The sequence below is a fragment of the Cupressus sempervirens genome, chromosome 9 (genome assembly GCF_028749045.1).
Source record: "Cupressus sempervirens isolate cs-2001-9-10 chromosome 9, ASM2874904v1, whole genome shotgun sequence".
In the NCBI taxonomy this organism is placed as follows: Eukaryota; Viridiplantae; Streptophyta; class Pinopsida; order Cupressales; family Cupressaceae; genus Cupressus; species Cupressus sempervirens.
The window spans coordinates 811,509,294-811,532,480 of NC_143126.1; the positions used below are offsets into that span (position 1 = coordinate 811,509,294).

At 34.4% G+C, this 23,187-nt stretch overlaps 1 protein-coding gene across 1 annotated transcript; it reads right to left on the reverse strand.

Moving 5' to 3' along the window:
* Window positions 1-16,392: 16,392 nt before the first annotated feature.
* LOC149541178 (phosphatidylcholine:diacylglycerol cholinephosphotransferase 1-like) lies at window positions 16,393-20,300 on the reverse strand. Its single transcript, XM_089802181.1, has 3 exons — window positions 19,441-20,300; window positions 17,135-17,272; window positions 16,393-16,786 (listed from the first exon to the last, which is right to left on the reverse strand). The coding sequence occupies exons 1-3, from the start codon at window positions 19,876-19,878 to the stop codon at window positions 16,448-16,450; spliced, it is 915 nt and encodes a 304-aa protein (XP_089658307.1). The 5' UTR covers window positions 19,879-20,300; the 3' UTR covers window positions 16,393-16,447.
* Window positions 20,301-23,187: the final 2,887 nt, after the last annotated feature.

Genomic DNA, 23,187 nt, shown 5'->3' on the forward strand with positions numbered 1-23,187 from the left:
TATCCAAAACAGACTTCACATACTTACTCTGACTCAATCAAATTTTTCTATTAGACCTATCCTATTGATTTCCATACCCAAGATATACCTTACTGCCCCAAGATCTTTGATCTCAAACTGTGCTGAAAACTGAGATTTAAAATCAGAAATCATACCCTTACCCTTCCCAAACAGCAACATATCATCAACATATAATGCAACAATAAGAAAGTGATCATTTTCAACTCTAAAGTAAACACAATGATCTAATTTTGATCTTACAAATCTAATTGACAACACAAAGGCATCAAACTTAAGGCACCACATCCTAGGAGATTATTTCAAACCATACAGAGACTTCTTTAATTTGTAGACCAAAGATTCTTTACCTTTAACAATGCAGTGCTCAAGTTGTGACATATAAATCTCCTCCTCCAAATCACCATGAAGGAAAGTTGTCTTCACATCCATCTATTCTATCTCTAAATAATATGATGCAGAAAAAGATAACAGAAATATAATGGATGTCAACTTTGCAACAGGAGAGAATATTTCACCATAATCTATTCCCTCTACATGTGAATGCCCCTTTGCAACAAATCTAGCATTGTACCTTTCAAGATTGCCATCTGCACAAAATTCCTTCTTGAACACCCATTTGATACCAACAAGTTTTTTTCCTTTAGGCAAAGGTACAAGGTCCCAAGTTTTGATTTTATCTAATGAAGCCATCTCATCATCCATGGCCTCAATCTAGGAACTTGCATCTTCCATATCCAAAGCCTCTTTCACAGATCTAGGCTCATCAGTGTTAGTAATCAAGCAAAGGCACAACTACAATCTAACATAGAATAACCAAACCTTTCCGGTTTCTTTCTTACTCTCATGGATCTCATCAAGAGCTAAGGTTAAAGTTGTTCTTCCTCTTCTTTTGAACTATTAGAGCTACTAGAGCTCTCCTCATCATTAGACCCAACATGGTCTTTCTATTCAGTCTTCTAAGGGATAGAAGGCAACTGAACAACATCTTCCTTCTTTTCTTTTTCATCTAGTTGTAACACAATAGGAGAAGATGTTAGCTCTCTAAAAATAGCATTTCTGTTATACAACACCTTACTAGTCACAGGGTTCCAAAGATTGTATCCTTTCATACCAACACCATATCCAATGAAAATACATTTGATAGCTTAGTTTTCCAACTTAAATCTTTTCTCCTTTGGAACATGTGCATAAGCTTCACAACCAAAAATACAAAGATGCTTAATTGAAGGTTTCTTACCAGACCACACCTCCATGGGTTTCGTACCAACAAGAGCTGATGTAGGAGATTCGTTAACCAGATAGCAAGTAGTAGCCATAGCTTTAGCCCAAAACTTTTGTTCAAGACCAACTCCACTAAGCATACTCCTAGCCTTCTCCATTAGTGTCATGTTCATTCTCTCTGCAACTCCATTTTGTTGTGGGGTATAAGGAGTTGTCTTATGCCTCTTGATACCTTGTTCTTTACAAAACTATTCAAACTCTATTGAGCAAATCTCACCACCAATATCAGTTCTCACACACTTAATCTTCTTACTAGTCTAATTCTCAACAAGAGTTTTAAATTCCTTGAATCGACTAAAGACTTGTTTCTTACTTTTCAAGAAATAAATCCATGTCCTTCTACTGTAATCATCTATTAAAGATTCAAAAAATATAGATTTGGAGATTGAAGGAACTTTTATAGGACCAAATACATCAAAAGATTTGTGAGAACTACAGTAAAATTGAACACAATTTTGTTTATCATAGACACAATGTTCATAGAAGTTGAACTCAAGATTACAATCATTTAACCCCTCAACAAGATTCTTTTTCTTTAGGTTTCTGAGACCCTTCCCACTAATGTGCCCAAATCTCATATGCCATAACATTGTCTGTTTTGTAGGAAGTTTTCCTTCTAATGTGTTTGCACCCTTAGGTACACATGTTGCACTCCATCAGAACCAATAACCACAATCTTCTTTATTGCTTGTTTAGATGGTGGGGATGAAGTGATAGTTGCTCTCTTCTTTGAAATAGAAGAACTATTGCACTGAGAAATGCATGCATCACACTAAAATAGAGTATCTCTCCTAGTACCCTTAGCAAGCACCATAGCTCCTCTCATCATCTTACATCCATCTTTAGAGAAAACAACTTGCACACCTACATCATTTAGCATAGTTATAGATAATAGGTTTTCTGCCAAACTAGGGATGTGCATTACACTATTGATCCCCTTTACTCATCCATCAAGGAATCTAATAGTGACTCATCCTCATCCAACTATCTTAAGGTGAGAATCATCACCCAAGTACACCTTTCCACCATCAAAAACTTCATACTTTAAGAACCATCTTCAATGAGAGGTCAAGTGGAAAGAAGCATTCGAGTCTATTAACCACACATCATCAAATGCATGCACTACCAAGGTTGCAATGAAAGCATCGCCATCTTCTTGAGATTTTTCTGAACCTAAATTTGAGGCCTTCTTCTTCTTCTTTGGATCTTTACATTATTTATGGAAGTTCCCAATCTTATCATAGTTCCATCATTTTTCCTTGGACTTTCCAAGAGTCTTTGATTTTCCATGGGATTTTGATCTACCCTTTCCAGACTTTTTGTCATTTTGATTGCCTTTGTGGTTGGATCTACCGTGAATAGTAAGAGCTTCCTTAGCCAAATCTAATGACTTTCTCCTCGTCTCCTTAGATAACAATGAAGACACCACATCATCCATTCTAAAAGTGACTAAAGTACTTCCAAGAGCCATCACGAGATGGTCCCATGAATCTGGTAAGGAACATAACAAGGTCATACATTGATCCTTCTCCTCTATCTTGACACCAGATGATGTCAACTTTGCAATCAAAAAATTAAAAGCATTTAGATGATCTAAACATATCGTCCTTCCTCCATTCTTATAGAATATAGATTCTTCCTCAAGAACAACTTGTTCACCAGAGATTTGGCTTCATACAAAGACCCAAGTTGTGTCCACAAATTTTTTATGGTCTTCTCATCAAGAACATTTAGGAGAACTGAATTAGCTAGACAGAGTCTAATAAGACCCTTAGCTTTTTTATTCTTGAGATCCCAATCTCCTTAAGATATTTTTGTAGGTCTCACATCAAGTGAAGTCACCTCCCATAGGTCATGATCTTCAAGCAAGTCTTCCATCTTGAGTTTCCATGACTCAAAATTACTGTCATTAAATTTTTCCACCTCTATTTTTTTGTATGATGAACTATCCATCTCAATCTACAAATAAGATTCAGAATACTCTGCACAAAACTCCCACTCATACTTGAGATTAGCTCAAAAAATCCTACCTAACAACTAGGATCAAAAGTTGATCAAGCTCTAATACCACTTGTAAGGAAACTTAGGTGTGAAAATAGCTTCTTACACTAATCCCTTAAGGAAAGTATTCTAAAAATTCTATTTAAATCCTTACAATTTCATATTTGATATTATGTAAACAATAATATTGTAATCAACTACAAATATAGAAAATAGATAGAGAAAGAAAACACAAAAACACAAAGATATGCTCGTGGAGAAAAACCTTTCAATAAAACAACCCCACCACTCCAAAACCTGCATAATGTATTATCTTCAACTCAAAGATTACAATACACTTACAATGCAAGCTCTTTTAGGACATGGAAGGCTTATCCAATAGCAATCAATAATACACTACTCACACACACTCCACTATCTACAACCCTCAAAGTGCTTATATAATGTGCTTTCCATTATTAGGGCATCTTCCAAAGATGGCTCTTACACGTCATAGGAATCTGTCATAACTATTTTTAGTCATGATTTGCTTACACACAATTAAATCTTCCAAAGATAGCTCTTACACGTCGTAGGAATCTATCATAACCATTTTAGTATATTCCAAAGATAGCTCTTACGTGTCATAGGAATCTATCATAACCATTTCAGTCATGATTTCCTTACACACAATTCAAGATGCTAACACATGCAAGTGGAGTGACACATCAACATGCCAACTAAACATGTACACTCACACTTAATTACATTATTTGCAAAAAAAATATTTACAAAACAAATAATAAGAATAGGAATTATCCAAGGTTGAGACACCTTGTTCCTAACATAATACCTAGACTAGTTGGACAGTGACTTCGGTGGTCTTGCCCTTGAATCTCTTTGGAAAACAAATTTGTTTTCCTTCTACAACTCCTTAAAAGGTTGACACAACACCTAACCGAGTTGGAATCTCCTCATAGGTATTCAAAGTCTCCTAACGAGGATTGATATGTACTAAATTATTTCATTGGCTCCTAACAGAGTCCATTCTCTTACAAGGAACTTATATATTAATACATCATTTTGTAGGTACCATTCCCATTGAGGTTTTCCCTCTAATCAAGGGTCTCCCTAGTTAACATATATGGTGTTATTGTGTATGTGTATCTTTTAATGGTTGTTTTTTATATTGATCACATGTTTGAAGTTTAATAGGGCTGATAAAAGTAATATTGATATGATAACTTATTCAACCCCCCCTCCTCTCAGTTATCTTGGTGGACTTTACTTTTTAACAATTGGTATCATAGCATCAGGTCCTTTAAGGAAAATCTTAATAGCTTAAGGAGATAAATGGTGGGTCATTTCATGAAAGAAAATCCTAAAGTTTTTTGGAGTTAATTACAATAGCTAGAAAGAGAAGATGGAGATACATCTCTTGTGCATGGGTCCAAGATATTGGATAATTACAAAGAATGGGAAGATCACTGTAGAAGAAAGAAACTTGAAGAGTGCACTAAAACTGAAAGATATTTGTTCATGTGTAATGTGCTTTCTAGAGAAGCACTTTTTTCATCTCTTCTTGAAAATTAGTATAGTCAAGTAAAATCTTTGTGATTATCTAGTGAAAATTGGAAAGCTTTGGAATCTACTTTTGAAGGTGATATACATGCTAAGAGGGTTAGATTGCAAAATTGGATGTCTATTTCAAGAAGCTAAAATGATAGAAGATGAATCTGTAAGAAGCTATATTGGCAGAATATCATAAATTTTTGTAGAAATTAAGGCTTGTGAAGGAACTAAAGAAGAACATGAGATCATATGGAATATCTTGAAAACTTTGACACCACCATTCAAGAAGACAATGTAGATGATAAAGCAAGTGATACCATGTACTAATAAATTTTCTAGAGAGAATCATTTTAGAAGATTGGAAGTAGTAGAAATAAGTTTGAAACAATCTAGAGATTTGCCTAGAGTAGAGACTTCCTTTATCACATTGAGTGTTCACCCTACCTTATCAACATGTGCAATCACTAGTAGGGATTATGCTAGCAATAGTAGATCAAGATCTGAAGAACATGGAAAGATTGAAGAAGGAATCATCTTGCTTGTAAGAAGAGAACCAGATGACCTAAGAAAATATTTAAATGTTGGACTTGTGATGAATTTGGTCATTATGCTTCTGAATGTCCTAACAGAGTAAATTAGAAGAAGAATTTCAAGTCTAGAAGGCCTAGAGAATGTTTGTATGCAAATGATGATGATGAATTAGATGAAAAAGTACATAGTGAAAGTGATGATGAGTAAGTTTTTGTTTCTATAAAAGAAAAATATCCTGAAAAAGAAGTTAGAGAAGAAAAATTCCTAATGTCACAAGTTGATAAGAAATATGATTAGATCATAGAAAATTATTGTTCACATCATATGACTAGTGATTAGAATAAATTTGTTGAGTTCAATAGTTGTGATGGAGAAATTGTTAGAGTTGGTAACAATGTAGCTTGTCATATCAAGGGAGTGGGTTTTATCACTCTTGATGGAAAAACTAACATAGATGATGTTTATTTTGTTGATGGACTGAAACATAATCTACTAAGTGTTGGATAGTTGGTTGACAAAAAATATCAATTACGATTCACAAAGAAGGCATGCATCATCAAGGATAATAATGGTAAGATGATTGGCACTGGCACAAGATCTAGAGGCAATGTTTTTCATTTGAATCCTACAAAGATGACATGTTTGGTTGCTAAGGTTGATAACAGTTGGTTGTGGCATAACAAGTTTTTCCATATAAATTTTGATAACATTGTGAAAGCAAGTAGTACATTTTTTGTTAGGGATTCGCCTAAAATTGTAAAGCCTAATAATGTTGTATGCAAGGAATGTGTTATGGTTAAGCAAAAGAAAAGCTCTTTTCCTAGCAAGAAGTTTACTACAACAGCAAAGCTAGAGATTGTTCACACAGATGTGAGTGGTCCTACAAAGATAAGAGGATTCTATAGTGAAAGGTACTTCATGATTATTATTGATGACTTTACTAGGATGATGTGGGTAACATTCCTTAGAGAAAAGTTTGAGGCATTTGAAAAGTTGAAGTTGTTCAATTATAGAGTTGAGAATGGGTCTGGATTAAAGATTAAGTGTTTGGGATTTGATAGAGGTGGAGAGTCTACCTCGAATGAGTTTAATAGTTTTTTGTGAAATGAGTGGTATTAAAAGACAACTATCATCCCCTAAGACACCTGAGAAAAATGGTATAGTTGAGAGAAGAAATGGGTCTATAACAGAAGCAACTAGAGCTATGATGTTTGAGAATGATGTATCAAAGACATGATGGAGAGAAGCGGTTAATACAACATTATATATAATGAATAGAGGGCAGATAAGAAAAGGTACAAATAAGACTCCTTATGAATTATGGTTTGGACATGCACCATCAGTTAAGTATTTCAGAATTTTTGGAAGCAAGTGTTGTATCAACAAAGATGATGACATTGGTAATTTTGATGCAAGAAGAAATGAAGGTATATTCCTTGGTTATTCATTGAAAATCAAATCTTATAGATATTTTTATCAAAGAACTAAGACTATTGTTGAGAGCACAAATAGAAAAGTGGATGAGAAGTTTAGAGTTCAAGAGAGAATACTTGATTATAAATCTGAAGAAGCTAATCCTAAGACTAACCAAGAGAATGTTGAGTTATTTTATAAGACTAACAATTATTTGTAGAATGATATTCAAGTTGTGGAATAAAGAGAAGAACCAAGATCTGAACCTAGACTAGAAGAGTTGAGACAGTGACACCAAATAAGAATTTGACAAAGAGTCACCTTGTTGATTAGATTATTGGAAGCAAAAGCAAAGGAGTTATGACAAGAAATAGAGTACATGAAAGATTATGTATGATTTCTCAAGTAAAGCCTAGAAGTGTAGATGAAGCATGCAAGGATGATCATTGGATTCAAGCAATGAAGAAATAACTAGATCATATTGTGAAGAATGAGAGATAGGAATTGGTCCCTAGACCTGAAGACAAAGGAACTACATTGGTTTTCACAAATAAGATGAATGAACAAGTAGAGGTTGTGAGAAACAAATCTAGATTGGTATCAAAGGATATTCTCAGCAAGAAGGCATAGATTATGAGGAGACATTTGTACCTGTTGCCAGAATTGAAGCAGTGAGAATGTTCTTGTCTTGTGTAACTAACAAGAAATTCAAAGTGTATCAGATGGATGTGAAGTCAGTATTTTTGAATGGAAAACATGAAGAAGAAATCTATATTAAGCAGCCTGAAGGATTACCTTTGACAAAAGAAGGAGATATCGTATGCAAACTAAAGAAAATATTGTATGGATTAAAGCAAGCACCTAGAACCTGGTATGCGAGGTTGGATAAGTATTTGGCAAAATTGTGATTTCTTGAGGTACTATAGATAGTAACTTGTATCTAAAAGAAATTGAAAATGATTTGTTGATTATTGTGATATTTATGGATGACACAATCTTTGAAGGTGATGATGAAGCAAGTGACAAATTTGTTGATGCAATGAAGAACGAATTTGAAATGAGCATAATTGGTGAGATGAAGTATTTCTTGGGTTTACATATTGTGGAGAATAGTGAAAGTATTTTCATTTCTTAGACTAAGTATTTGAAAGATTTGATAAGTAAGAGATAATTTCTACATCAAGTCAAATTGTGATATTGCTATCTGGATTTAACTATGTGATTTTGAGTCAAACTCATCGACCCATGTTTCATGAGTAGTGATTCAACATTAATCCATCTCTCATGAAAATAAATGGAACACTTAGCACTCATTAGATCTAGGTGATGTCACAGGGGTGAAGCATTGGGACTTCCCAAGAGGTCACCCATCCCAATACTACTCTAGCCTGAGCGCACTTAACTACAAATTTTTCTCCATGGTTAAACTCAAAGCTTGTGATCCCATTTGCAAAACCTTCACCAAGTGTTGTGCCTTATAAACCATTTATTAGAAAGCCCCTTAAGCTCATCAATTGATAAGTAGGAGATAATTTCCACATCAAGTCAAATTATGATATTGCTATCAAGATTTAACTATGTGATTTTGAGTCAAACTCATTGACCCATGATTCATGAGTAGTGATTCAACATGAATCAATCTCTCATGAGAATAAATGGAACACTTAGTACTCATTGGATCTAGGTGATGCTCACAAGGGTGAAGCACTGGGACTTCTCGGGAGGTCATGAGTAGTGATTCAACATGAATCCATCTCTCATGAGAATAAATGGAACACTTAGCACTCATTAGATCTAGGTGATGTAACAGGGGTGAAGCAATAGGACTTCCTAGGAGGTCACCCATCCTAGTACTACTCTAGCCTAAGTGCACTTAACTACAAAGTTTTCTCCATGGTTAAACCCAAAGCTTGCGATCCCATTTTCAAAACCTTCACCAAGTGTTGTGCCTTATGAACCATTTATTAGAAATCCTCTTAAGCTCATCATTTGATAAGTAGGAGATGATTTTCACATCAAGTCAAATTGTGATATTGCTATCAAGATATAGCTATGTGATTTTGAGTTAAACTCATTGACCCATGTTTCATGATTAGTGATTCAACATGAATCCATCTCTCATGTGAATAAATGGAACACTTAGTACTCATTGGATCTAGGTGATGCTCATAAGGGTGAAGCACTGGGGTTTCCCAGGAGGTCACCCATCCCAGTACTACTCCAGCCTGAGCACACTTAACTACAGAGTTTTCTTCATGGTTAAACTCAAAGCTTGCAACCCCATTTGCAAAACCTTCACCAAGTGTTGTGCCTTATGAACCATTTATTAGAAAGCCCCTTAAGCTCAACAATTGATAAGTAGGAGATAATTTCCACATCAAGTCAAATTGTGATATTGCTATCGGAATTTAACTATGTGATTTTGAGTCAAACTTATTGACCCATGTTTCATGAGTAGTGATTCAACATGAATCCAATGAGTGCTAAGTGTTCCATTTATTCTCATGAGAGATGGATTCGTGTTGAATCACTACTCATGAAACATGGGTCAATGAGTTTGACTCAAAATCACATAGTTAAATTCTAATAGTTATATCACAATTTGACTTGATGTGGAAATTATCTCCTACTTTTCAATTGATGAGGTTAAGGGGCTTTCTAATAAATGGTTCATAAGGCACAATAGTTGTTGAAGGTTTTGCAAATGGGTTTGCAAGCTTTGGGTTTAACCATGGAGAAAACTTCACAGTTAAGTGTGCTCAAGTTGGAGTAGTACTAAGATGGGTGACCTCCTAGGAAGTCTCAGTTCTTCACCCCTGTGAGCATCACCTAGATCCAATAAGTGCTAAGTGTTCTATTTATTCTCATGAGAGATGGATTCATGTTGAATCACTACTCATGAAACATGGATCAATGAGTTTGACTCAAAATCATGCAGTTAAATCCTAATAGCAATATCACAATTTGACTTGATGTGGAAATTATTGATGCGAAGAAATCAACCAAGACTCATTCTTTCTAGAAATTTGATGCCAAGAAATTAAACTCACAATCATCATACCCATCACTCAACAAGAACCCTGGTTCACCCATCCAAAACTTCCCATGATATGGGTTGTAATTCTCATCATAACATAATTCAATTTGACATTCTTTCTATTCTGGATAGACCCTTACATAGAGATAAATAACTTTCGAAGCAGACTAGAACTTCCCGATCGCTCCAGTGAAGATGGGCTTAATTAGCTTTGAAAAATCATATCCAAAACTGAAGGAAATCCAACGGTTCATTTAAAAGTTATGTGTTCTGTACCAAGACCCTTTTTCTGTCATACATATTTCAGCAATTACAAATGAATGGCTCTCTCAATCTTGCTCACAGTCGACTCATTAAAGCCTAATTCTTTCCACTTTGTTTTCTTTAACAAAATACAAAAATATGGAGTCTTCTAACATTATCAAAAAATTATTTTTTCAATCATTTCCTTTATCAAACTTAATGCCACAACAAAACTAAAAGAAAAGAGAGGGAGAGATGATAAGCTTCAAACTAACTAGAAAGACCAAAATGCATTAAACCACAAACTATATACATCAAATGCATGGCTCTTTGGTCAAAGACTAGAGAGATGATTATATCCTTTACAATAGTTTACTCTCTTTCTATTCTCTAACTTATCTCCCCACTATCGATTCCCTCTCTATCTCATTACATGCAAATCTCTTTCTTTAAAGAGATGCATTCTTAGTTAGTTATAAAAACCAACCACTAACCACCATGGATGACATTTAATCCATTTTTAGATACATCACAATGGTAATTTAAACCATTTTCTAACATATTACAATCATAGTTTAATCATTTAGACCATTTCATCACATGGTTCTCTAAAAATGCAAAATGTCTACAAATATTTTATGGAACTTGTCATATTTCTCCAATGGTGAGGTGCCTCTGCACCAATTATCTCCTACTTATCAATTGATGAGCTTAAGGGACTTTCTAATAAATGGTTCATAAGGCACAACACTTGGTGAAGGTTTTGTAAATGGGGTTGCAAGTTTTGGGTTTAACCATGGAGAAAACTCCATAGTTAAGCACGCTCAAGCTGGAGTAGTACTGGGATGGGTGACCTCCAGGGAAGTCTCGGTGCTTCACCCATGTGAGCATCACCTAGATCCAATGAGTGCTAAGTGTTCCATTTATTCTCATGAGAGATGGATTCATGTTGAATCACTACTCATGAAGCATGGGTCAATGAGTTTGACTCAAAATCACATAGTTAAATCCTAATAGCAATATCACAGTTTGAAAGATTTGTTAAAGAGATTTGGTTTGGAAAGTTGTAAACCTATTTGTCCACCTATGATAATTGGTCACAAGTTATCTAGCAAAGATGAGACACCTACTTTTGAGCAAAATAAGTATAGATCCATGATTGGAAGTTTGCAATATTTGACTCGTACAAGACCGGATATAGCAAATGCAGTTGGTATAGTAGCAAGATTTCAAGTTGATCCTAAGGAATCGCACAATATAGTAGTAAAAAGAATATTCAAATATTTGAAGGGTACACATGATTTTGGATTGTAGTATGACAAATCAAATGACTTTACTCTATGTGCATATATTGATGTGGATTGGGCAAGCAGTATGGATGAGAAAAAGAGTACAAGGGTTGGAGCATTCTTCTTGGGAGGAAGATTGGTTTCATGGCTAAGCAAGAAACAAGATTGTATTTCACTTAGTACAACAGAAGCAAAGTATGTAGCAACAACAAACAATTGCAATCAGATCATGTGGATGAAACAGATGCTGATGGATATCAAGATAGATTTTTTAGAACCTATTATCATACATTGTGATAACACAAGTACAGTGAGTATGTGTATGAATCCTATGTTACATTCTAAGAGAAAGCACATATCTATTAAGTGTCATGTTCTAAGAGAGAAAGTTGCAGAGAAAAATATCATATTGGAATATGTGAATACAAAGAAAAAAATTGTGGACATATTTGATAAGCCTTTACCTAAGGATACATTTGAGTATCTAAGAGATATGCTTAGGGTTATGCCTTTGCCTACTTTAGAGTAGATGACATAAAGATTGCATCAATCCAGTGGTACATAACACTATTGTCTATTTGGATTGAATGTTGATGCTTCCTCTATGGGGTAGTATCTATGTTTGAGTTGAGTCATGAAGGACTCTTGGTAGCTAGTATTGAACAGTGTCTTTGGACACTTGAGTTGGTTGAAGACATTAAGCAGCAGATTGACATAATGATGCCTTTGTCATTGATGTCAATGGGGGAGAAGTGAATGCATGAAAAGTATCTCTTGTAAATGGGGAGAGAAGTATCTCCTGAGAATGGGGGAGAGTTATGAAGAAAAGATTGTTATCACTAAGGGAGAGCACATTAGAAAAGTTGAGCATATAAAATAGGGGAGAAGTTTATTAATGGGGAAGCAACTATTGTTCCTAAGAGTTTCAGATTCGATTGATGAAGAGAATTTGAAAAGATGAGAACAACAACAATAGCAATAGCATATTTGGTATTCTCAGAACTTAGATATTTTTCACCTATGTTGCCATCAATGTCAAAGGGGGAGATTGTTAGCATCACTATGTGTTGCATTCATGACTATGTTTGTCATTGATGTCAACATATTGAGAACATTGTTAGAGTAACAGAAAGATATCAGGATCGTACGGATTGAGGATTGAACATAAGATCAAGCATAGTTGGGAACATGTTCTACAACGTGTCCTGATTCAATGGTCAATTGTGCATGTAGAAGGTTGAAGACTGGTGAGAGTTTTTCGAGATTTACAGAAGATAGTTTGCAAACAGACTTCCCGAGAAGTGATTTCTTGTGTTCGAATTATATCTCCTAACAAGGATAGATTCTAGATGAGCACAGTTAGACAGATATAGAAGACAATCTCATGATGATGTCAGTGAGTGCATGAAGCCTGAGGTCACACGTGTGAGTTGTAAAAACTGAATCAACAATATTATGTAATTATGAAAGATGTAATGTAGCTTGTTATCTTAATAAGATCCTATTGTAACTGTAATTGGGAAAGCCCCAAGATCGACTCAAACAGATATACTTATCGAATAAATCCAAAAAATATTTGTAAAGAAATTAATATAATAAAGATTATCTATGTGTACATTTACTTATTAATGGCTTTACATATATCAATCACATTCTTATATTTGACCTACCACATTACCACTAGATATAATATTGACCGAGAAACTCTATTATAATCGTGCGTTATTAATAGTTATGAGGAGTCACGACCCACAATGAATTGCAACTCCATGGAGTCATGATCCACCATGGGTCATATCCATGCGGTATCATATATAAGGAGTGTTGCAAATAATATGCTAGTAAATACAAAAATACCGAACAATTTTCAAAGGCATTTTATTGGCATCAATATTTTATAAAGCATTCACTTTATCACAATGTGAAAGATTTGTATTAGTTGCTACACTCTGTGATCAAACTAATAAATCTAATTTAAAAGCTCTGCAAACTATTTTATATATATATATATATATATATATAATCCCACAAGATTTGCCACTAAGCTGATATGGAATGCTTAGCACCATGCATGATTTGGATCAAGATTGTAGTCGCTCAAGATCTAGTAACTTTAATAAAAGCACAATGGAGATTGGATATGATTAAATATGGTACCATGTTAAAGGATGCAAGTGTCTACATTGAATGAGATTATAAAGGAGCCATTGGTTATATAGGTCAAGGTGAACATAGAATTGCATAAGATGATGATGTCATAAACTGATAACTATCATATGCATCCCATAAATAAAACTTAATGACAAGTACAATCAGACCTATGTAATGAATTAGCTATAAATAAAACACCCCATCCACACCAATAAACATATATGCAAACCCCAATTTTGTTTTTGCCATTAATATGTTAACTTTATTGTTACAATGATATTAGCATCCAAGAAGCTACTCTTTTGGTGCATCCTTACAATATATTTTTGCACACAATACCTATATATTGAATTCAACATTTTGGAAAATTAACTCAACAAAGCCATATAATAATTCACAAAGCTGATAGTAGATACAATATATCATCAAACTTTGAAAATATTGAGAATTTCAAGTTTTATAGACAATAATGTTGAGCAATTTAAAGATCTCGTTGTGTAATTTATCACTAATAGGAGAGTGAAAGGGAAAAGTTGCACTTACTCTTCCTTGATGCAAATTTGAATGATTCGTTAGTTGTTAACACATCAAGCAAAACACTTAATTAGAGATTTGAATACAAGAAAAAATAAATCTAAACACAAGGTTCGTTTCATCATTGAGCAACAACTAATAATGCCTTATTGCACATTGTACAAGAAAAAATATCTAAACTCAAGGTTCCTTTCATCGTTGAGCAATAACTAATAATGTCTTATTGCACATTTTTGTACTTTTACCTATATGCAAATGAAGTTTAATACCTTACTATATCTACTCAACTCATACGTCTTTTTCATATTAAAATATTTTTATATCAATTATAATGGCATTAGAAAAATATCGTGATGAAATCATTTGACAAACATTAATTCATAAGTGAAATAAACAATTAAGTTAATCTCAAGCAAGGATGACATGTGAGAATTATTTGATGGAACTATAAAAGCTTCATATGTATGAATAAAAATAGACAACTTAAAAATATGCATACATATTTACAATATGAGTTTCATGATGTCAAAATGATAATAAAATAATCATCACTAAAAGGAGATTAATGATAAAGGTATATCCTCATTAAAAGACACGAATTTGAAGATCTCATTATAGCAACAAAATAGTTAGGGTGAGCATACCAATAACCATTATTCATAGAGCCTAAACTTACCAAATTTCAAATATATTTTTTGGTTGTTTATATATATATCTTAGCTACTTACAAAGTCATTTTTTAGGCTTTTGAATATTAACAAAGCTCCCTATAAAATTTGATAAGCATCAAATGATTAAAAAAGAGATCAATTATAAGTGTCATCTAATACCCACTCAAAGATGTCCAAATAATTGTAAACTCAAATGTGGCAAAATACTTTTAAACAAATCTCCCAATAGTATGCATAAATAGACCAATTATGAACTGCAACTGCTAAAAATGATCACGTATTGGTGCATATATAACATATTAATGAGCTTTGAATTATTAATGTCTCCAATTATGAACTAAAACGACTAAAAATGGTCACCTGTTGGTACATAGATGTAACATATTAATTAGCTTTGAATTATTAATGTCTCTCTACTAATGCTCTTCCCCTACCTTCAAAAAGAGATTCATGAAAGCATATATTATATAAAGGGTGAAAAACAAATACATTACAAAGTAATAATAATAATTATTATTATTATACTTGGAAATCTCTACAAAAACACAAATGTAATGTAAAATAACTTAAAATGATTAAATACAAATTTATAAAATTATATGCCAACACAGTATTAAAATTCATGTCAATACATAAGTTTATCTAGTACGACTTTGGAAACTCTTAAATGGTCATGCTTTCAGTAGTGTTTACTTTCCTAGATATTAATGCCACCGCCATTCTCATATTCAGATACTTACTTAAAATATATTTATTATTTTAGTAACTAACAAAAATCCAACTAGCTCACCTAACCCACCATGTTCAATTTAGTGTCTTAACAAACTACCCTTCTGCATTAGATTGATATTTATGTGGATGTAGACAACGGACGGCAGACTCTCCTGCTGTTTTTCGTGCGTGATGGAAATTGATAGCGACTAGTGTTTCGATCGTATCCAACCAATTTATCCAAAAAAAAAAAATGAAGCGATATCTTTCGTAGTTCCACTCAAATTTAGATACGTTTGCCCAATTTCACTTCCAAAACATCAGTAGAAAAAGAGAACAATGTATCCATTTCCGTAATTACATCAGATGAATACACTGACAATCCTTTGAAGAGAAGCATTAATGTTATGGACTGTTCATCTATGTTTTTGTTATAGTTCACTATGCAAACTTGAAAATTTGCATGGTATATCTGAATTCACTCGATGCTCTGTTAAACTTTCTAGCATTTGTTTCAGATGTTTTTGGGTCGGACTTCTAGGACACTCGTTATGACAATATTTTGATTCTGAATCCTTTAAGTGTAGTTTGTGCAACTCCTGATGCATTAAATATTAGTAACAGAAGAGGATAGAAAAAAATTGGAATCGGTGACACCATACAGATAGTTGATCTGTGGATAAGATTTAAATTGAATCGGCCCGGGGGGGGCGTGGGGGATGGGGAGGCGTTGGGTTGCCGAATGGATTGTGGTAAGATTTACATTGAATCAAAGCTTTTCCAGAGTTAAGATCAGCCTTCCCATATCATAAACCTCTATTCCCAACTATATGTTACATTAGCTATTTTCAGAGAAATCATATTACAGTAATTGCCAGTAGAAAAAATTCAAATAGATAATTATCTATCTCCTGAGAACATGACAAATTATAGATATCAAAAACTTGAACAGGTCATATGATCAGGATTCAATGTACTTTAAAATTTCTTAAGAGTGTACTGTTAGATCATAATTATCTGATTAAAGCAGCTTTAGCATTAATCAGGGGATCATAATCAAAGTTCTCTTTTTGAACAACATTCCTTTTGCTTTCCTCATACTTACCAGCTAAAGCATCAAACAACCACCCTGCCCCTAGCCCAGCTGCAAGATCAATGGTATAATGGCCTCTTGTGACCAAAAGTCGCACTGATTGAAGGACATTTAATATATCAAATATAGATGCCATATGGTGTCTCCTCATACGTTTCATATCTATAGAAGCAATTACTGCAGCTGCCACATGACCTGAGAAGAAGAGGAAAAAGGACACGTTCCCAACTGGAAAATCTACTCCCGAACCAAGAAAATCCTGCATCAAATATCCAACGAAAGCATGGCCCAATGCACTTAAAAAGTAAATAAGAGACTTTCTAGTACACACTTTGATATGGTGTAAAATATGAAGCAAATGGTCACAGACAGCATTAAATTCATAGGTTTAATCTTATTCTAAGAAGTTAGGAACATATTCAAAGAGTCCATCTAATTGCAATTGGAATGTATTTATGCAAACAAAATACAGGACAGGATTATCCAACATGATCATATCAATCCATGGATTCTAGGTGTTCCAACAGCTTTGGTTAAACCAGATTGCAGATGAATGAAGCTTCTTCACTTGTCAAACTCATAGACTATATAGAGAAAGAGCAGGTACCTGAGGCAGTGGCAGCTGCGTCACATATCCCAGAAGGCCTCGACATGGGAACATAAAAAGTGCAGCAATAGTAGGCCTAACTCTCCCTTCCACAAGCCAAGCCCACAAAATGTAACCAGTCTGCATTCCCACAAAAACCTGCACAATAAGATTGTATCAGATGCTTCTGCCAACCATGAATTTCTAGACTTGGGATGCATTCTTGCCTGTAAGTTTCGCTTCCCAATTAGGAAAAAGGGTATGTAGAATGAGGAAGTAACATGAAACAACAAATCATGCTTCAACTTGAATTGCAGTTGAGCTCATGCTATCAACACACACAATCCAAAGTCATAACAATTGAACAGGCATAGTCTACACTTAATATGAATCTGAATCACTGATGCACTGATCAGTTAACAATTATGGATGAATTGAACTGCCATGGCATGCATAAACTATGAAGTAAAGGATGGATTTAATTATGGAAAGCAAAATCATTTGTATGTTGTTGCATGATGCTTGTGGAAGAACAGTCCACAATCTGTCCTCCAGCATTTTTGGCATGATTTGGTTTGGTATACAAAGTTACAACCTACACACTTTAGTTTTGTAATCTTACATCGGCGAGCCAGATCTAACAAAACAATATAAAAGAAACCAAATAACCACTTTTTTGAATGTCCTCATATTGCTTTTCGGGTGTGAAAGGGCTTGTTGAACCCCCGCATTAGCAGTAAGGGGTGTGCACTTTGGGTTGTCAACACAACTCCATCTTACCCTAGGGCATAGACCATAACCTAACAGACAAACATTAGCATTCATCTTTTTTTTCAGTTAGAAAGTTCTTGAGAGAACTAGCCTCTTCACTGCTTCAGGGCTGCACCTGGCTTGCTCCTTTTCCATATCTAATGAGAACCTAATCTTGCAGAAAGATAGTATTGGGTTACATATCACTCAAAAGCCAACTCAACGCATCAATTGTACAGAGTCTTGTGGAAATCAACATTCTTCTTTCCATTCGATTCCATGTGTTTTGGGGTTTTCCTATCTTTACTCTCTCAAAAATCCTTAAGTGCATAAGCAAATCTTTCTTAATTTTATATTTTATCTTTTATTACTGATATCATTCATCTAACTGCTTGATCTGCTAGTATTTTCCATTCCAATGTGGATGATTTAAAGGTCTCAATCTTCTATGCTTCTGATGTGAGACTAATGGTTCTAAACTCAAACAATTATGTTAATACACCAGTAATACAGAGAGCAAGGACATAGAACCTAGATAGTTCTGCAGTTAAGTCAGGATCAAGCAAACTCCCACAAGCCACAAAGAACAAAGAGAACATACTGAGAAATAGGGGTCCTATAGCACAGATAACTGTTGCCTACAATAACACAATGAAATTTTCACTTACAAACCACATAAACAAGAATTTATCCAACTCGTGCCATCCACACACGGCACCCTCCAACTCTCTTCCTATTAAATCAATTTTAGATCAAACTAATCAGATATTTTCTTTTGTCGTTCAAATGTTTTAAACATACGAATTGAAGACAATACGCAGTATTGGGCTCACTGATAGAACTTAACAATGGTAGATTAAGCATCTTGGTAAAATAGCAAGTAGCTGAAGCCTGAAACTACAAGCCAAGGTTCATCGTTGCTGGTCCCAAGTTCATTGGGCGTTGCAGCCAAAACATAAGCTCCTACGTTAGGATTTGGGGCCTTGCATCTTTCTCTTCTTCTCAACAGATTTGTACCCATATCCAAAAGATTCTAGCATAATAAACATCTTTTGAACATAGTTTCTTTTTATAGAAATTTTGATGAAATTGTAGTATTCTTAACATCCGGAACAAGAAAAGGCAATTTAATAAACAGAGCCCAGATCTCCCAATGACCATGCTGTAGCCTCCTTGTCTGAGTATCCTATGTTAAGCCTGGGCAAATCACTGACAAGAATTATGAATCCTTGGTTGTCATACCCAAACAGACAGGGAGAATAAAATGGAAAAAATCAAGATGGGAGGCAATCTAATTATCCGATGTTGGTATGGACATATTTGACTGGAATCAATATCCTATATTGCCATGAAAAGGCGAACATAGGGGTTTTTTAGGGAAGAAACCTAATCTTTTAGGTTAGTGAAGGCACATTTTGGATTGAAATGATAATCTTATGCTGCCATAACCAAATCGGTAACACGAACGGAAAACAAGACAGAAACCATATTGACAAGAATAAAACAAAAGAAGCAATATTCGACAGGCTACAAAACATAAGAAGCGTCTTAAAAAGAAATCTAAATCTATAGTATACCGTATTCATAGCTGCGAGCAATGTATTCAAGGCCGGTCTCTGCATAAGCCGGTCATGAAGACTCTGCGTCCACACAAAACCCACATCATATGGTGGAGACCCAGAAGAAACCATGATCAAACTGTACTCAACTGCCATGAAAAACAGCAAACAGCACCCCAGCAGAACAGGCAGTGGGTGAGCTTTTGCAGCTCCAATCATATACGTAATTGACCATCCCATAAATGAAGGATAAACCCGCGACACAGCCAGTTTATCACTCTTTCCATTAACACCCATTGAGTAGTAATAATCGCCCAGTTTTAACTTGAGCTCTGCTATATACAAAAGGAACAAAGTTTTAAGGCTTTCTAGGCTCAATGTTCTTCTTATCTTATCAGCATTCACAACTTTTTTCTTCAGGGCCTCCTTCCCTGAAACTCTCCCCCTGTTCCGCATTGGCTTCAATATATGTTGGCTTCGATCTTAATTTCAAAGTAAATCGGATTGATCTAAAAAGAAACCAAAAGAAGAAGATATCAGTTTTTCCAGCTGGGTTTTTTCAAATTAGATGGGGGACCGTCAGTCCATTACTTGGCAAACATGATCAATACGTGTTTAGGGAGAAGAGGTGCAATGTATTAAATTTGGCGAATGAGTAATGAATATTAAATGTGGAAAAAGCATAATACGTAAGTTCAATTGCTCGTGGAAAAGTATGGGGCAATACGCGATGTATCTGGCTATAAATTTCGTTACAAACTATGGTTAGGCTTGTTTTTTCCTTCTTTGTGGTGTTACTTTTCTCTGTGTCTTCGCCACTTGGTCTCTGCGCGTTTATGAAATTTGTCCGTGGTAGAGGCGCATAAAAATCCTCACCCACCAATTTGATTTTTCGAGTTTTCTTTTAACCCTTGCACAAGACATGGGAAAGGAAAGGGTTTCACATGGATCTCGTACTCGGGAGGGAGTCTAAGGGTCAAGTATGGAAGGCTGAGTCAATGGTGTGAAAGTAAATCTTATTACACTCATAATAACAAGGTTCAAAATCCGAGTTGTATAAATCTCAAGATCACATGGAAAGTATTGGGTTTCAATGATAAGTAGGTTAGAGAAAATTTGTAAATGACATTGAGGTGATTTAGATCTTAAATTTGTTTTCATTCTCAGATGTGATTGTGATCAATGTTTATTTATAAATAAATTTAAAATATATTTTTAATGGAATTGTGTAGGTTAATTTATAAAAGGTTGAGAGTGAAGTATCATAAAAATATTTCAAGTGAGGTTAGATGAAGGTTAATTTTTATTGTACTATTATGAGGAAGCATAAGATGTTTGGGAGCATATTGTGCGGTAAGAGATGGGAAAGAAAGCATGATTTCTTTTAAATCTAAAAAAAATGGCAGAAAGGACTAATGCAAGAGCATTCTAGAGAAATCTATTATATCTAATCACATCAATTAATTTTCCTATGTGGATTGGAATTGGGATAGCATGGGAAGTCTAGTATTACATGTCAATGTGATAGCAATCAAGGACTTATTGTCTAGAAGTCATCTTCACTAGAAGTTCACCCAATAAAGCATCTAGAACCCTGACCTCAAAGAAATAGTGTGTGGAAACCATGTGTACCTTGAGAAGCCTACAAGACATATCACAATGGTAAATATGGATCTTGGCAAAGACAAGATAGTTTTGCACCCCTCTGCATCATGTGGTTTTTATTCATCTTCCTTGAGTCAGCATACATGTTTCATTGAATATTTTGCTTGGGCTCTAGCTAAGATGAAGTAGATTATTTCTAATACTTGGAGCTAGTGTATAGCCACATTTATGAATCACTCAAATGTAGCTTGTATAGTACATGTGAAAGAGATTCATATGGATTTCATATTTGGGAGGGAATTAATGATCAAGTGTGAAAGGCTAATCCCATTGCATTCATAACAAAAAGGTTCAAATTTTGAGTTGTATAAATATCAAGATCACATGGAAAGAATTGGGTTCTAATGATAAGAATAAGTAAGTTAAAAATTTGTAAATGGAATTGAGGTAATTTAGATCTTTAATTTGTTTTCATTCTACCCTTTTATCTAATTGGATGCAAATATGGTTTAAATTGATTTTAAATTATTATTTTTTAAAGTAGTTTTTTTGCTCATGCGATTGAGTGGGTTCATTTGTAAAAGGTTGAGAACTGAAGTTCAATGGAAATATTTCAAGGAAGACTAAATGAAGGTTAATTTTATTTTTTAGCATTGTGAGGCAACACAATGTGTTTGAGAATATTTTATGCAGTAAGAGATTGGAAAGAGAACATGATTACCTTCTGATCCAAAAAAGTGAAAGGGACTAATGCAAGAGTATTTTGGAGAAACTAATTGTATATAAACATATCAACCCATTTCCCTATCTAAATTGGAATTCGGAGAACATGGGAAGTCTACTACTACATGCCAAGGTGATAATAATCAAGGACTTGTTGCCTAGAAGTCCTATTCACCAGAAGTTTTTCCAATCAAGCATTTAGAGCCCTTACCTCGAAGAGATAGTGCATGTAAACTAATTGTACCTTGAGATATCTACAAAATACATCCCAATAGTAAATATGGATCTTAGCAAAGATAAGATAGTTACATGTACTCCTCTATATCATGTGGTTTTTTCTTCATCTCCCTTGAGCTGACATACAAGTTTCACTAAATATTTTTCATGGGCTCTAGCCAAGATGAAGTAAATCACTTCTAATGCTTGGAGCTAGTATATAGTCAAATTTATGAATCATTTCAATGTACCTTATATAGTTAGAGAGTTAGTAATTAGGGAATTAGAATTTAAAACTTACTTTTTCTCATAACTATGATATCCTTTGGTTATCTATGTGAAAACATGTATAGCCAATGGGGATTACTATAATATTCATATAGGAAGGCTCAATGGCATGTAAGATTTTCAATCAACAAATTTCCATGTTAATTATTTCTATTGTGTTAAAATTCGTATTATAATGTTGCACAAACTATTCTAGACCATTCATCCTTCATTGCGTTAAGTGATATTCAAGTCCTTTGGGGGCATGGGTTTAGAAAGATCCTTGTATGAATATACTACCAACCTAAGACAAATAATGAGTGTTGTCAATAGTATTCCAAATTATGGGGCAATTGAAACCTTGTAGCCAAAATGCCAACCTGAGGTGGCCACACCAAACTTGAAGGAAAGATGTTGCAAATAATGACGTTGCAATTATCAATGTTATCCAAAGAGTAGAGGAAACGATGGATATTATGAGAGAGAGAGAGAGAGAGAGAGAGAGAGAGAGAGAGAGAGAGAATTGGTTACATATTGTTGAACATGATAGGTGAAAGAGCACAAACCCTAAACCAAAGGAGGAGAGTGATGAAGTCTAGGAGTAGGAAGACTCAAACTAGATTGAGATGATGAAGGTCATCACTAGGATTGAGCATGAATGTTGATGATATTCCTATGGGGGAGTATTCTAGAATTGTTAAAGCATTAAGAAGATTTTTAATATGATTGTATGTTGTATTCATGACTATGTTTATCATTGATGTCAACATACTAATGATTCTGTGAAGATTGACAAAGAAATAAACAAAGGTAGAGACTATACGATTCAATGATTGAAGATGAGATCAAGAAAAGTTGAGGACATGTTCTATGGAGTGTCCTAATAATGTGGCTAAAAGAACATGTATAAAGTTGAAGATTGGTAGCATTTATTCAAGATTTACAAAAGATAGT

Excerpts from the sequence above, each read along its gene's own strand:
- LOC149541178 (XM_089802181.1), bottom strand. The coding sequence starts at position 19,878 with ATGCGGAACAGGGGGAGAGTTTCAGGGAAGGAGGCCCTGAAGAAAAAA. Across the intron at positions 17,273-19,440 it reads TGCTCGCAGCTATGAATACG|GTTTTTGTGGGAATGCAGAC; the intron begins GTATACTATAGA and ends CTTATTGTGCAG. Across the intron at positions 16,787-17,134 it reads CGCAGCTGCCACTGCCTCAG|GATTTTCTTGGTTCGGGAGT; the intron begins GTACCTGCTCTT and ends TATTTGATGCAG.